The 17,596-nt window shown below is 44.6% G+C and overlaps 1 protein-coding gene across 1 annotated transcript in view; it reads left to right on the forward strand.

The window, feature by feature from the left end:
• The window catches only part of PTGES (prostaglandin E synthase), a 33,859-nt gene extending 20,251 nt beyond the window's left edge, over positions 1-13,608 (forward strand). The window contains exon 3 of the mRNA XM_075259035.1: positions 10,677-13,608. Coding sequence (XP_075115136.1) covers positions 10,677-10,926 — 250 coding nt within the window. The 3' untranslated portion in view covers positions 10,927-13,608. The remainder of the gene's footprint in view (positions 1-10,676) is intronic.
• The last annotated feature ends 3,988 nt before the right edge of the window (positions 13,609-17,596 follow it).

A 17,596-nucleotide genomic window follows, 5' to 3' on the forward strand; every position in this document is an offset into this window, starting at 1 on the left:
TACATAGGAAACAGAGGTCACATATCCTGTGATATATAGTTTGTCTGCCTTTTAGGGGCCCCCTGGATTCTCCATGTTTTTGTACAGCTTACTTGACAAGGAAGAAGACCGGGGTACCTAGAGGACTCTCATGCAAACATGGAGAGAACATACAAGCTCCAGGCAGATGTTGCCCTTGTTCAGAGCTTCCATGAAGTGTCTATAGATAATAAGAAGGTGTGTGCCCCAACATCTACGGGACTGCTGGGGATCATCTATGGAAAATCCCATAGAAGTAAATTGAGGCACATGTGGCGATCTGAAGATCTGAAACACTTGCAGTGCCCCTTTGTTTGTGCTCGCAGGGGTCCCAGTGTACAGCAGGACTTTTCTCTGCCACTTTTACTGTTTGCTATGGTTAATGGGACTAAGAACATGGACTCTATATATTTACTCTTGGGCAGGATTTGCCATTTTTTAGGTCCAGGTCAATAATCTGCTCCCCTCCTCCTGAGCAAGTCTATATATTGATCCAGGGCTTGGGTTAGGTCCTTCTTCTAGTTTGCCTTGGGAGACTGAAGAATGCTTTTTGCAGTAAGAATTCACCATGGAATGTTCCGGTTTCGCTGTAAACATTATCTAGACCAGGGGTCCTCAAACTTTTTAAACAGTGGGCCAGTTCACTGTCCCTTGGACCACTGGAGGGCCGAAATATAGTTTAATGCGATTCTACCATTAAAATCACATTTTTTTCTCGATAACACGTAGGAATAGCCTTAAGAAAGGCGATTCTTCTTCTACCTTTAGATGTCTGTCTTAAAGAGGACCTTTCACCACTTTTGGGCACATGCAGTGTTATATACTGCCAGAAAGCCGACAGTGCGCTGAATTCAGCGCACTGTCGGCTTTCCCGATCTGTGCCCGCTGTAAAGAGCTTACGGTGCCGGTACCGTAGTGCTCTATGGTCAGAAGGGCGTTTCTGACCATTAGCCAGAGACGTCCGTCTGCCTCGCGACGCCAATCGCGCTGTGCTGTGGAGCGGAGAGGAACGCCCCCTCCCTCTGCTCACAGCGCTCATCCATAGACGAGTATTATCAGGAGAGGGAGGGGGAAGTTCCTCCCCGCTCCACAGTACAGCGCGATAGGCGCCGCGAGGCAGAAGGACGTCTCTGGCTAATGGTCAGAAACGCCCTTCTGACCATACAGCACTACGGTACCGGCACCGTAAGCTCTTTACAGCGGGCACAGATCGGGAAAGCCGACAGTGCGCTGAATTCAGCGCACTGTCGGCTTTCTGGCAGTATATAACACTGCATGTGCCCAAAAGTGGTGAAAGGTCCTCTTTAAGGCTATTCCTATGTGTTATTGAGAAAAATGGAGATGAATGCAACCGTGGGGTGGAGGGGGACACTCAATTTTCAATCTAAGGGGGCGTTCACACTTGTGCTCGGTGTCTGGTGTCTGCATTCCGTTGGGTTTCCATCTTCAGTCCCAGCGAAACTGGACAGGGGATGGAAACCCAGCAGTCACCTTTAAAACCCATTCAATTACATGGGTTTGTAAAGATGACCACCAGTGTCCGCCTGTGGCCTGTCCACGGGGAAACTGTTTTTTTTAGCTGGACACAAAGTCAGACATGCAGGACTTTGTGTCTGGCTTAAAAAAAACGGTTTCCCCGTGGACAGGCCACAGGCGGACACTGGTGGTCATCTTTACAAACCCATTCAATTGAATGGGTTTTAAAGGTGACTGCTGGGTTTCCGTCCCCTGTCCAGTTTCGCTGGGACTGAAGATGGAAACCCAACGGAATGCAGACACCGAGCACAAGTGTGAACGCCCTCTGAGGTGTTATTTATCCTACAGTAAGATATTATACTGCTTACTTCAGGGGGCACAGGTAGGGTCCGTCCAGGAAGGCAGCAGGCACTAAACCTGACCAGTGAGACCACTGCTGAGCGGCACAGCAAACTGTACTACGGTAGTGGCTTTGCTTACTGTAATATGGTGCTGCGTCAGGTCAGGTCATGTTGCTAGGGTGACCTGACTGACGAAGTGATGGAGGGGCACAGTTCATTATATTGGGCCAGGCCATGGAGACAGCGCGCTTCACTTTACCTATTGGAGGGCACCGCTCCTGATGTCTGTGCGACTTGCTCTGCCCCCGATGTTCGCCTGTCACATCGGATGTATGCGATGTAAGGAGAATACCAGAGGCAGATCAGGCCACGCAGACATAAGGAGCGGTGCCTCCTGTATCCTCTTTATATCGCATACAAGTGATGTGACAGGTGGACACAGGCGGACACCGGAAGCAGCGCAGGTCGCACAGACATCAGGAGCGGTGCCCTCCAATAGGTAAAGTGAAGTGCGCTCCATGGCCTGGCCTGATCTCCCCAGGAGCTTCATTATAAATGCACGCCTGCTGGCATTCTCGGTGGGCCGGACAAGAGGACCGCATGTGGCCCACGGGCCGCAGTTTGAGGACCCCTGATCTAGACTGTTAAAAATTTCCAGATGTCTATTAAATTCCTGTATCTTTTGGTCCTATGGGGCTCATCCAAGCTGACTAAGGCTGGGTTCACATGATGTATTTTGGCACGTAATGTGGCACGTAGACGCCGCGGGAGCTTTTGCGGGCCGTATACGCTCCCATTGATTTCAATCGGAGCCGGGACTGTATACGCGGCGCTATTTTGCGGCCACTGCAAAATCACGGCCGCAAAATAGCGCCGCGTATACGGTCCCGGCTCCCATTGAAAACAATGGGAGCGTATACGGCCCGCAAAAGCTCCTGCGGCATCTACGTGCCACATTACGTGCCAAAATACATTGTGTAAACCCGGCCTACTATAATAAGATTTTTCCTTGTATTGTGGGATTTGAAGCCGCAGGGATAGCAGATGATGTATTAAAGACAAAAATAAGACAGCCAGTAAGGGGTGAGGACTGGCAGGAGATGTGCCCCTGTGCAGCGAAACATTTCCCCATAGAAGTGAATGGAGAGAGCCTTGACGGATTGACTCTCCTTTTATTTTACTTGTTGAAACCAGATAATGAAATCTATAATTTTTTTATTTTCTGATTGTAGATATTTTTATTCTATTTTCTGTCCATGATTATGGGGGCAGCCATCTTGCCTGAGCTTCTCCTCTGCTTTAAAGAGGACCTTTCACCATATCTGGGCACAGGCAGTGTTATATACTGCCAGAAAGCTGACAGTGCGCTGAATTCAGCGCACTGTCGGCTTTCCCGATCCGTGCCCGGTGTAAAGCGCTATCGGTCCCGGTACCGTAGCGCTTTACAGTCAGAAGGGCGTTTCTGACCATTAGCCAGGAACGTCCTTCTGCCTCGCGGCGCCAATCGCGCTGTGCTGTGGAGCCGGAAGGAACTCCCCCTCCCTCTCCTGCTAATGCTCGTCTACGGACAAGCTGTGTGAGCAGAGGGAGGGGGCGTTCCTCCCCGCTCCACAGTACAGCGCGATTGGCGCCGCGAGGCAGAAGGACGTTCCTGGCTAATGGTCAGAAACGCCCTTCTGACCATAGAAGAGCTACGGTACCGGGCCGTAAGCTCTTCACACCGGGCACAGATCGGGAAAGCTGACAGTGCGCTGAATTCAGCGCACTGTCAGCTTTCTGGCAGTATATAGAACTGCCTGTGCCCAAAAGTGGTGAAAGGTCCTCTTTAACAGCACTCAGGCTCGGACTGGCCCACCGGTGTACCGGGGAATCCCCCGGTGGGCCCCCGAGCCCTGACTTAAAGTTTTGATTTTTACCAATGCAGATGCATTGGTTGGGGCCCGATCGGGATGGCCAGGGGCCCCAACCGGACACCTGGCCAATGCATCTGCCTCCACACACAGGGGCCCCCATTAGCTGATGCTGAAGAAGTACACATCGGAGGACAACGTGTCTTTCTTCAGCATCAGCTAATGGCTTCTCCCTTCACTTACCTGCAGCTGCTGTCCTGTGAGATCTCCCCTGCTGCACGCACGCACTTCCTCTCTCCCCCTCCCCCCTCCTCCTCACACTGAGTCCTGTTACATCGCAGCGTGTGGGGAGGACAGGAGCCGACTGCTGCTGGAATAGGTGAGTAAACTCTTTGTAAAATCTGTATGTTTAATATGTATATATGTACATTTGTGTAAAGTATGTGTCTTGTATACTGTGTGAGTACTGTATGTTTGTGTACAGGTATGTGTGAGTATATACTGTATACTATAATAATGTGTATGTATATATGTGTGTGTGTGTATATATAGTATTCATACAAGTGTATATATGACTTATATGGTATATGAATGTATATAAATGTATATGTGCTATAGTATTGTATGTGTATATTGTATTGTATATGTGTGAGTATATATGGTATATGTTTAAGGCCTGGTTCACATCTGCGTTCGGTGATCTGTTTGGGGAGTCTGCATGGGAACCCCCTCCCCCTTCCCCCCGAACGGATTACCAAACGCATTAGCAAGCGGTGTGCAGTGAAAGTACGCGGACCCCATAGACTATAATGGGGTCCGTGTGCTTTTCACGCGGTGTCCGCATGAGTCATGTGGACAGGAAAGTAGATTGTGAAGTACTTTTCTGTCCGCATGTTGTATGCAGACACCGCACGGAAAGCACATGGACCCCATTATAGTCTATGTGTGCTTTCACTGCATACCACTTGCTAATGCGTTCAGTAGTCTGTTTGGGAGGGTCCCCATGCGGACTCCCCGAATGGATTACTGAACGCAGATGTGAACCAGGCCTGAGTGTGTAGGTATATAGTGAGTGCAATCCCATCCACACATTGCAGAAAAACACACACGGCGGACACACTGCAATTTCCAAAACTGTTGCGGTTTTGGAAATTGCAGCATGTCACTTATATCTGCAGAAACACCTGCAGTTTCACTATAGGTATAAGGCTAAGTTCACACAGGGTTTTTTGGTCCGGAACCTGAGGCAGAGGCCGCCTCAGGTTCCGGACCAAAAATCGGGTAGCCGCGTCTGGATGCACCGGCATCCAGTCACGCACTCTGCTCCAGATTAGGCCCAATAAATGGGCCTAGATGGGAGGAGGGAGTGTCTTCAGGCTGAATCGCGAGGCGAAACGACCTGAAGAATGAGCACCACGCTTCTTTTTCTGGGAGCTGGAACAAACCGGCTCCCGGAAAAAAAAGAACTGACCGGCTCCCATTGATTTCAATGGGAGCCATCTTTTTGGTCAGGATTTTGAGGCAGATACGTCCTCAAAATCCTGACCAAAAATCCCTGCGTGAACTTACCCTAAAGGAAACAAAGTCCTCAGAGGAAACCTCTGCGGAGTTTCTGCAATAAGCGCTGCAGGAAAAACTGATGTGTTGCCGCCGGGGTTTTTCCCGCAGCGCTTTTTGCTTTGTCTTGCTACATGGGGCTTTAGGCTGACGCTAGGTTCACACTAGCGTTCGGCAGTCCGTTCTCAGCTTTCCGTCTTCTGCATGTAGAAGACAGAAAGCTGTCAGACCGGGTGCGGCGGTGTGCGTTTTATGCTCTCCGCCGCAAAACCGTTTAACCGCTAAGGACAGATGAGTATTCTTTTTTTTATTTATTTGTTTTTTTATTTTACACCTCCCTCCCACCACATGAGTTGCTCCAATTCCTGGACAACCACATTAAAGGATTTATCCATCTTTCTAATATTGATGGTCTGTCCTTAGGATAGGCCATCAATATTACATCTGCGATGATACAACAGCCAGGACCTCTGCAGATCAGCTTTTCCAGGACACTTCAGCTACGGGTAATGGTAACATTTCTAGGAGCCATGCTGTTCACTTGCCATACAGGCTGTAGCAGTAGGTATATGTAGTGCGCATGGTATAGTGCGTGAGTAGCATGGCTCCCAACATGTTATTACCTTTAACCGCCCTGTCTCGGTACCGCTGATCTGCAGGGTCCTGGCGGTGGGCCCCTAGAAACAATTCCACTGGTGGGCCCTAGACATCCCAGTCCGACCCTGACAGCACTTAATGATATACTTTACAGCATTTTCAATGCTCATTGAGGTCTATTGGAGAGTTTTCTCGCCATGCTCCATGCAGGGAAGGGGAGTAGATAAACTGTGACTTGATCTATTGCCCGTAGTGGATGTAATGGGTGCTCAGTGGTTTTATCTATAGTGGTGTTATCTTGTATTGTAAACCTGTCCCTGATGTAGATGAGGTGACTTCTACAAAGAAAATTGGCAAGTGTCAGTCCATTATTAGACTTAGTGGTCAGAGTGAAAATTGCAGGGTATAGTGTGATATATTATTTATTTATTTTTTTTTTTCTTAAAAAGTAACAAAAAATAGATCATTTTCTGGCAACACCTTCCCTGTAAGAGGAGACCAGTATTAGCTAGGGGACTGTTTTGGGGTCTGATTTTGCTTTGGAGCCTCACGTTGTGCCAGTACAATACACCGACTCATTGCCACTAGGTGGGATTTTTGAGGACGTTTGTTTGAGATTCCATCATTCCTCCCAGGAGGTGTTGTATTTGGGCAGTGAGGCCCGGGCCAGGAGGTCAGCTGTATTTCCCATGTAGCGGTATTTGTCTAGATGTAGCTTTACCTTGATCTCTGGGGATTAATGACTTTGGCGCTGGGATCTTCGCCACAAAGCAGAGTTTACTTTGTTGCTAGGTAAAGTTACTTCTCTAATAGGACAATAAAAGGGTTTCTGCCTTTACTTGCCAATGGCAGGTACAAGGAATGACACAGCATGGGGGGCGGCGGGGTGTCTGCTGGAATATACTGAGCAGTCTATATTGTGCAGTGACTTATGAGACGTAGACAGGCGGCTTTCTGTAATGATATGATGCTACATAAGGCAGAGAAGTAATGACATGTTACATTTTATGACAATTCCACCCAAAGCTGACTGTACAGTTTGGCAGAATTATAAAGTATAGGCTAAAGCTATAAATGTAATCCAGGCCACAAGGTGGCGCCAAATGCTATTGCTCAAATGAACATTTACCATTCTGGGAAGAGACATTGTAGCACTAGTACGTTCAGTTTTCCCCCAAAGATTTGGGCACTGATGTAAATCAGTTGTGACAGGAGGGGACGCCATTTTGACTTTGTTGTATACATATTCAGTATATGCCAATTTTGAATCTAACAAAGACTTAAAACAGTTTTGTTTTTTAACAAAAACAGCACCACCACTGACTATCAGGAAGGACCCGGTACTGCACCTTAGTCTCATTTATGTGAACCATGTTTTTATGTTAAATGCATTTCTGATGATTTTATTTTTGTCACCATGTATATTTTCAAGTACATAGTAAACAAGTACTATATACTGCAATTTTCACTCTACACTCAGACAACTAAGCCTAATAATTTGTGGAAACTTTTGGAAAATTTGTAGGGGCCACTATATGACATTATACTGTGAGGAGAGGCCACTATGGGATACTATACTGGGTGGTGGGGCTACTGTGAAACATTATATTGTGTTGTGGAGCCACTATGGGACATTAAGTTATTTGCATTGTTGCTACAGGACATTAAACTGTAGGGAGGCCACTATGAGACATTCTACTGTGTGAAGGGGCAGCTATAAAACAGTGAGGGCAACCTGGAAGGGGGGGGGGCATGAAACAATAGGGGCAACCTATATGGGAACATGAAACTGTTGCGGGCAACCTGAAGGGGGACATGAAACAGGGGAAGCAACCTGAAGGGGGGCATGAAACTGTGGGGGCAACCAGGTGGAGGACTTTATACTGTGGAGGCCAGCTGGAGGGGGATAGTTTAATGTGTGATGCCACTGCAGGGGCATTATACTATGTGAGGGCCACTAAGGGGTATTATAAAATGTATGGTTCACTGCAGGGGTATTATAATTTGTGCGGGTCAGCTATGTTTAAGTGTCAGATCCCAACATGCCTGTTCTTAAGGGAGTTAAGTCGCCCTATTGTGAACACATGGCTGAGCTTGCATGTATATGAAGGGCTGAGCATGCATGTATATGGAGGGCTGAAAGCGATAGTTGTCAGTTGTAGGAACATTGTATGGCATATGGCTAGTTTTTCTGACTATGTAATATAATAGCGCGGCAGTTCTGTATCATCTAGTTATATGAGGGCCTCGCTGCACTGTAGTCCGTGGTAATGGCATTTTTGGAAACCTTAGATATGCGGAGACATCTGAAAGCCCGGCCGTCTCCATGTATACTCTGCACATATACAGCTGAGATTTGTACAGGCATTGCCTTTGCTTGTGTAGCTGATGAAGAGGGAACTCCCTAGTAAATGTTTATCCTGTGCCTGTTTATATAAGGTCTCACTTGTCCTACCGATTCCCCCTCAGAGAAAGTGGAGAAGGGATCCGTCCCCTCCAAAATCTGCTCTCAATTACCCCGCAGGAGGAGAGCATCTACTTGAGAGACGGCTTTTCAATCTGTCCAGAATTTTTCCTGGATCACATTCCAGGCTCAAGGCTACATGGGAAATTGGAGACAAGTTGCAGAATGAAAAGATTCAGCTGCAGACCTTCTGTAGGCGTCCGCTCTGCTGCTGCTGCTGCTGCTTGTGGACATTTCAGGGTATTTTTTTTAGGGAGCTGCTACTTTTAGGGGTCCCAATAGCCTATAGGCACAACTTACTCTTAGATAGATGTGTAGCTATAAGGGGCTAAAGGGGTAACAGACCCTGGACCAGTAGCATAACTAGCAAAGACCAGGCCACATAGCAAATGTTTGACTGGGGCTCCCACATAGTATAGCGCTCCCTTCACTGGCGTCTACACTTTATAATGGCCCCTTTTACTGGCTCCCACACAGTATAAAGCCCCCTTCACTGGTCCCCACACAGTATAGCGCCCCCTTTGCTGATGCCCACACAGTATAACAACCCCTTTACTGGCTCCCACACAGTATAAAGCCCCCTTCACTGGTCCCCACACAGTATAGCGCCCCCTTTGCTGATGCCCACACAGTATAACAACCCCTTTACTGGCTCCCACACAGTATAAAGCCCCCTTCACTGGTCCCCACACAGTATAGCGCCCCCTTTGCTGGTGCCCACACAGTATAAATCCCACTTTACTGGCCCCCACACTGTATAGAACCGCCTTTACTGGCCTCAACACAGTATTACAGCCCCCTTTACTGGATCCCACATAGTATAAAACCCCCTTCCAGTATAGCACCCCCTTTACTGGTGCCCACACAGTATAACAACCCCTTTACTGGCTCCCACACAGTATAAAGCCCCCTTTACTAGCCCCATATGGTGTAAAGTCTCCTTTACTTACCCTTTGCATGCTATATTGCTTCCTTTTTAGCCCCCATACAGTATGCTGCCTCCTTTCACTGGCCTCCACACAGTATACTGCCCCTTTATCAGCCTCGCTATCCCCCATAGTTACTTTAGGCCGACACCTGCTAGATTACTCTAGAAAGAAACAGCCATTATTTACTTACCAATCCCTCCTTTCCATAGTCGCCTTTACTTCTCCATCAGCATTCAGCCCTAAAGGTGGGCCCCATGCATCACACATCACGTTGTTGAATGGGGTTAGGATGTGCAATGCATGGGACCTCCTGGAGGATGAAGAAGAAACAGAGGCGGTCATGGGCAGGAGCGAGGATCGGTAAGAAAATAGCGACTGTTAAAATTAAAAAAAAAAAAAAAAGTTCCACCACTGCCCTGGAGGTGGGCAAAGGTCCTTCTGCCACAGAAAATATACCACTATCTTAAATGGCACAGGGTAGGAAATGTGGGCCCCATTACAGATTTTGGGGCCCATGAGCTTCAAGTTAGAGAGAGAGAGAGAGAGATGACCCTCTATAGGTTCTCCATCACCCAAGTGCAGCACAACTGATTTCTCTTATCGCTGCTCCCAGGGTAGATCTACCTCACTGAGTTCAAAGTTGGATAAAAGAGGTAATTGCCCAAAGAGGCCGCTACACATGACAGCACCTTCTGTAGTATTATGTAGGCTCTGTATAGCACTATCATCACACTTTTTGTATGGCACTGTATGACATGCCTATGCAGTCACTACATGGCAGTATTATATGAGCACTTTATTGTACTGTCATGGTGGTATTATTATTAGTATCTTTACAATAGGTCATAAACAGGAGCATAACAAGTAACCATAGGGCTTTATATAAAACATGTAATGGGGCCCCACTCTACCATGACCACCTTAAAGTGTATCTAAAATTTCCGACAACTTTTTACTATATTTGTCATTTTCTGTGTCATTTAATACATTTTGCTTGAAATTCACTTACTGTCCACGTGGGGCCTCTGTTATTGGCAGCACAAATCCTCAGTGCCCCTAATTATGAGTATGGGTATACTACAGGAAGGCTGATGGGGAGGGGGTCACTTTAAACGCTTATATCTCAGACATTACAATAAAAATTTAGAACTACGGTCCTGGTGTCATTAGACAGATGAGAATCTCCGCTTCCATATGGCACCAAGATTGTAGTTCAATACTTATTATTATAGAGATATCATTGGTGGAAAACACAGTGAGGATTGGGAGCAGCTGCAGCTACATGTAAGTATCCTGACTGGAGCATAATAACAGTAGAACAGTGATCTTGGTGTCATATGAAAGATCCAGTTATTTCTTTGCTTTATTTATTCTTGTTTTTAATGATTTTCCTCTCGCCATCCCATAAATAACTCTGTGCCAATTTTTTTTTATCTCTCCCTAGAGCTCATCACAATGACATGGAGAACATCTACCCATTTCTTTTCCTTGGCGCCATCTACTCCTTACTGGATCCCAATCCAAGCATCGCCAGGATCCATTTCTTAATCTTCTTCGTGGGTCGCATTGTACATACAGTAGCCTATGTGTTTGCCTTGAAAGCCCCAACCCGTTCCTTGGCCTACTCCATCGCTCAGCTACCATGCTTTTCTATGGCTCTTCAGATTCTATTCTCTGTCGCCTCCTACTGGTAGAAAAAAGTATGACATTTTTTTACACTGCATAGTCATGGCCGGGATTCAGTTCAGTATTGTGCATCTGTATAGGCAGTGAAGGTTCCCATACACAACAAGACAAAGTTGACAATTTCAGCCATCTGTCTTATGTTTATAGGGATGTACTGATTTTGGATTTCAATTTGCTCGATCCTTTACAGGCGAGATAAGCTGCAGCTAGAAGCAACTGAGTATGTATGGGAATGTCAGGAGGAATAGCTTAAGGCGTATGCCCAATTTTAGGGTTGTTTACCAGTTACCTCCTAAGTGCCCCTTTAGTCTTCTTACACATCTGCATAGGCCCAATTAGTCTATAAGGTCTGTCATATGCCCCCTGGTGTCCAACATGTGACGGATCAGGCACTTGCCACCATTTTCATTATTTTGCTCCCAGGACAGAGCAGAACAACGGAAATGAGCAACGTACATGTGAACAGAGCCTTATTCTTTGTAAATCTGTATTTTTGTAGATGGTTTTTATTATGTAGCCAAACATCAGTGTTGTGACTTATTTCTGTAATAATGTCGGCCGCTTGTGATGTAGCTTTTTATATTCCTTGTAGACAATTGATGAAGAAGGGTTTTTAATTGTAGTAGACTTAGTATAATTAAACTTTGTTGTGAAAGGGGTTAGTTAACTTTTGATTTTGTTTTTGTTTGTTTTCTTGAGAAACAGAGACAACAGCGCCACTCTTGTCCGCATGCCTTGTCTGATATTGCAGTTCAGCCCCATTGTTGGCGTATGGGCAACAGTGACTTACTTTTTCTATTGCCACACAACCCCTTTAAAGGGAATGTCACCATAACCCAGCATATCAACCCAGCCCCACAGATGATACTGTAGATAGATAGATAGGTAGGTAGGTAGATAGATGGGTTCGGGACCTTGTGATTCACTGCCTCCAATGTAGAGAGATGTTTTCAGCAATATGCAAATGAGCTCTTTGGACGGTGTTACCATTGCTCCAAAGAGGTATACAGCCACACCTTCATTGCTCCAAGGAGCTTATTTGCATATTGCAAATCTGTCATATCTAAGCACCGAATTTCAAGGGGAAAACACCATTTGATTCAGGTGATCCTAACCTATCTTATCTGTGGGGCTGGGGTGATACGTTGGGTCTTTGAGACACACTTTCTTTAAGGGGGCTGTCAACTAGATGGAAGGATCGACCATTTTCTTGGTTGTATATATCTAAGGCTGTATAGTTATCTTCTAGTATACAGGTAGTGATGTTGTAAGATTAGGGGTCGTCTTAACCCATGGGCTCCTAGAATAGGTAGATATAGTTCTCCCCATAGATTGTGTTTCTGCAAAGAATTTTCTACATCTCCGTATTATACCTGCTAACAATCCTGGTCTTGTGAGACAGTCCCGAGGACCAGGCCATGTTAGGTGGTGCTTCACAGGGATTTCCATGGCTATGATATTAATCTCCTGTCCTTAGGACAGGTCATCAATATTGTATCGGTGGTGGTCCAAAATCAGGGACTGTCATTGACCAGCTGATTAAAGGGGTGCAACACCATATATTGGTTGTTCTTAGTATTGCGGCATAGCCCCATTCATTTATATAGGAATGAGCTGCTGCACTGTCATGTAACCATGTGATGTCACTGGCCTGAGAAGAGAAACATAGTCCTGGAAACCCCCTTTAAAGGGGCATACTTGCCTATATTGGGGGCATTCCTAATAGAATTGGTGGGGGGTGCTTTTATGTTGGCAGATATGATGTATGCTCCCAATATATGTGCATTTAATGTGAATTATTTTCTCAGGCCTTGAAAGATGAAGTATTATCTGCAATCCTGGTCCATGTTTGCTGATCACACGTATGGTCCACATTCTCACGTCCCAGATTTCCGTATGCCATATGGTGATGCACATCATACGTGTTTCACCAGTGCTGTGCACTTGCTTGCCAATTCATGCCTTGACGCCAATTCCACATGCAGTGGATCTTCCCCTTTAAGACGTTGTTCAAAGTGGTTGGTTGCCATTGTGGCTAGCTTATACTGGGAGTGTCTTGTTTGGCTCCATTCCCCAGAGTAGCTTTTTGCGCTCTGATAGTACATGTTCTGAAACACCATACAACACAACATGATGGAAGGATGTAAGGGAAGGCCTACCTTAAAGGGAAGATCCACATTTGAAAAAAGAAGCAGCTTTTTGATGAATTCTATCCTACTACATTTTGGATTGCATCGCTATGGTAACAGACTACAAACAAGGCATGTGAAGTCTGATTCTTACTTTGACCTTCTCCCATCCACTAAACTTTCTAATGTAGATCAACATGAAACAGGAGAAAGATGGAAGAGCGTGGAACTGCAGGATCAGACTACACATGGTTTGTATTCAGTCTGTATCCACAGAGCTGCATAAGAACTGTATACACAAAGCGTAAACAGTGGGCAGTCCCTTTACCATAACTAACCACAATGTATAGAGCAAGCTTTGAGAAGGGTTGTGCTTAGGCTTGGGATCCAGAATAGTAGAGCTCGGACACCGCAGGCTGCTTCCACACACTCCAGGAGATATGACTGACTTTTCAATTGTTCCTTGTATATTTTCTAGTTTTGTTTAAAAGATTCTAAATATTTTTTATTTTTCATGCTAGAAAAATGAGTTTTGATGATTCAGAAGACGTATTAAAGAAACATATCAGGATTGTTTATATGGCAGAATTTATTGTTTTACTGTTAATGCAAAATAAAACTTTCTTAGAAGTGTCATTCTTACTGCTTGTGAAGACTGCCCTCTAGTGGAGTGTCCTGGAATAGCACCTCGTGTGACTGCAGTGTAATGTAAAGGTCTTGTATAAACTAGTAAAGTATGCTGCAACCAATTACATACCGACTAGAAACCGCAGTCAAGAGCAACACTGGCATAGTACTGATGACCAGCGGTCACCAGGGGCATAGTGGTCTGAGCCTTAAATGTCACATATAGCAGTGATATACTAATGACTATTCCTTTAAGGAATGAATCAAAGTAAACTAAATCATAACTATGCTGGAAAATACCAGTAAACTTCATTACCTATCTCCTGAAATGCTCTGTGCTGCTGGAGGACCATGACAATATTATAAAGGAACTATATAGCAGTTGTGGGGAATCGCTCAGGTAGATGCTTGTAGCAGTGTAGGAAACAGGGACACAGACACTGGATTGCACACAGGTTCAGGCTTTATTCACATATAGCGCATACACTGCTTTTGCAAAGCCGCAGGATAAACTAAACAAAACCCTTCTCGGCTGAGAAACTAACTTAAACGTAAGGAAACTGTTCCCTGACTATACAGGAGACTGGCTACCAGTCTCCGACCTTGGCAACAACAACGGGTGGCACAGTACCAGCTTTGGAGGTCCGGTCTGGATAGGTCAGCTCTGTCAGTGTGGTGCCACCCTGCTGGTCCTCACACACAGACTGTTATTACAGTCTGATTAGTCAGCTGACCTCCCTGGTGTGGGTCTCACCATACACCCCTTAGGTGCCTGGCTGGAGTATACTTGTCTTCCCAGACAACACCCTTCACTCTCTCACACAGTATTATGTAAGAACTATGTGGCAGTATTTAGTGGGAACTATATGACAATATCATGTGGATGCTATATGGTGGTATTATGTGGGAACTCTATGCTAACATTATGTGGGAACCATATTGTAGTATTATTTAGGAACTATGTGGCAGTTTTATAAGGGAACTATATGTCAGTATTTTGCGGGACCTATATGGCAGTATTATGTGGGTACGACATGACAGTATTTGGGAACTATATGGCAGTATTATCTGGGCACTTTTTGGGAGTATTATTTAGATTTGGCATACTATTTGGGCACTATATGGTGTCTGGATATAGCAATGTTGTCTTGGCACTGTACAGTATAGGGCAGTATGATAATATTACTGTGGCTGGAATTGTAAACAGAGTAGAGATAAGGACATTTATTATATGTCCTTATCTCTACTCTGTTTACAATTGCTACTTTTGATCCCCTTATCTGTCCTCTAGGTGTCCGTATACAATCAGTATGTGCATCAGTCCGTTTTTAGTCTCAAACTGAATTCAAACTGACGGATGGCATACTGATGTGTGAACCAAGCATAAGGCCCCACGGAGCGTATCACTGCAAAAAAAAAAAAAAAAAAAAGCTGTGGAAAACACCAGCTTTTCCTTGTAGATTTTTCTCTGCAATGTGTGGGTTGGATTAGCCAGAATCCTATTCACTTTACAGGTAATATAAAATGCAGCGTATTCACAACATGGGGCCCTGGCCTAAGATTAGCAAATTGTCAGAGATGGCTATCGGCCACTAATCCCTCACTAATGCGCTCCATATACACAGAGGACTAGGAGATTAGCTATCCAAGTGTTCAACCATCTTATGTATGGCTAGGGTGGATTGGTCACTTCCTTCAACACAATCAACATCACTTATCCTTCGCTGCAATCATTTCTGTAATCTGATTGGCTAAGGTTTGTACTAACTCTGCCCCTTACAAATATAACCGTAACTCATTACATCACAATAATTGTAATGAAACATTCCTGCTTGAGCTTAGTCTTAAAGGGGATGTGCAAAGGAATCAGTAATACGAAGAAAATTTGGCTTGACATTATTCCATTACACCCCCTCCAGGTTTGCTTTCATCTTTATACCCAATGAAGGTTGGGGTGGCCCCTTGGAATTTTTCTATATACGGCCATATTGTCATCACATACTGTACTGAGCCCATCCATAGCTGACCTGTAGAGGAAAACCGGAGCGGCGTTTATAATGTGAAGCTTTGGTTGTGATGTGTGACACACCAAAATAAATAAAAGCTATATATATATATATAAGTGAGAGAGTGCAACGTTGTGCTCAGAAATATTATTCTTCGGACCCTGGGGTACGATTTGTTGGCAGAAGAGCCCGCCACCCCCTTCCCGGGCCCCTGGTGTTAATTCTCTCTATGGCACTTGCATTCACTTTCCTCCTCTTAAAAATGCCTTTAATGTATTCTATGTTGGAGACGATGCTTGCCGCGGTTATCTGGGCCTGGACCTTCAACCCATTTAAATTTAACCCCTTGCCTTTTGATGGGTCTTAGTAATGTCTCTTTGTCTCTCTGGGATTTCCAGTGACGTCTGCTGGATTACGTGTGTTGTTGAAAGACATCCATGAGTCTTCGTCTAGACCCTGGCTCAGCTATTCCTGTCTTTCCAGCTTTTACAAGACTCACTTTAGGTAACAGGACCCTTCATGCCACCAAATGTAGAAAAGAAAAAAAAATAACAGCGACTTGTGTTACGAGCAGAAACCATTAAAAGAAGAAAAGGCAGAGAAATGGCAGACGACAGATGTATTATAGCCTATAAAGAGCAAAGAAATCCGCCTCCTAGTGTCCGCCCGATAGAAAACATCTTGTATATTGTGAAAAGAAGCTTCACATCATCAAGATAGACATCAAATCCGGCATCTGTGACAAATATATTCACTACTTGTTATGTACTTTCACATTTGTACTTGGAAACCGTCAGCAAGCAGGACTCTGTTTAGAGATAAAACCCACCTTCTAATGTTCACCTTGGAGTAATCATCATATACATTATAAAAATAAACTATACATCAATAGCATAGTCATGTGAAACTGAACCTATTACTTATCATTTACAGTCACGTTAGTACTTGGAAACCGTCAGAAAGCAGGACCCTGTTTAGTAAAGAAACCCACCTCCAATCACCAGAAAGCCACATCCCATTTGAGAAAAGACATTATATACATTGTATAAATTAAGTTTAAGTAATGTAATAATCAAATCTGGTATATGAGAAAAATATCCTTGCTACTTGTCATTTTCTTTCACATTGGTACTTGGAAACTGTCAATATGCAGTACTCTGTTTAGTAAACAAACCTGATTTGTAATGTTCACCTGGAGAAAACATACAGTATGTGCAATGTAAAAAGAAATTTAGCCATCCAATCTGGCATATGTAAAAAAAATATTCACACTGTTTGTTGTTTACTATAGCACTGGTGCTTGGAAACTGTCAATAAGCTGGAGCATGTTTAGTAAAGAAACCCGCCTCTAAGTATCCACCCAATAGAAAACAAAATATACAATGTAAAAAGAAGCTTTACATAATCAACATAGTCATCACATCTGGCATCTGAGAAGAATACACTCAATAGGTTTCTTTTACATTGGTACATGGAAACTGTTAGCAAGCAGGACTCTGTTTAGAAAATAAACCATCCTCCTGATGTATGCCAGAGGAAAAACCTAATTTACATTGTAAAAAGATGCTTCAAATCATCAATAAAGTTATAAAATCCAGCATCTGTAAAAATAGCCTCACTGCTTGTCATTTATTATAGCATTGGTGCTTGGAAACTGTCAGTAAGTAGGATCCTGTTGAGAAAAGAAACCTGCCTCTTACTGTCCACCCAATAGTGGATGTAGCCACCCAATATATATGATGTAAAAAGAAGCTTCACATCATCAATGTAGCCATAAAATCTGACATTTGAGAAGAATATTCTCACTACTTGTCATTTAGTTCTACATTGATATATGGAAACCGTCATCAAGAAGAACTCTGTTTATTACTGTAAGCACCTAATAGTGTCATAAAGGGGTTTTCCTAGACACAGCA

This window comes from Leptodactylus fuscus, chromosome 11 (assembly GCF_031893055.1).
Source record: "Leptodactylus fuscus isolate aLepFus1 chromosome 11, aLepFus1.hap2, whole genome shotgun sequence".
Classification (NCBI taxonomy): Eukaryota; Metazoa; Chordata; class Amphibia; order Anura; family Leptodactylidae; genus Leptodactylus; species Leptodactylus fuscus.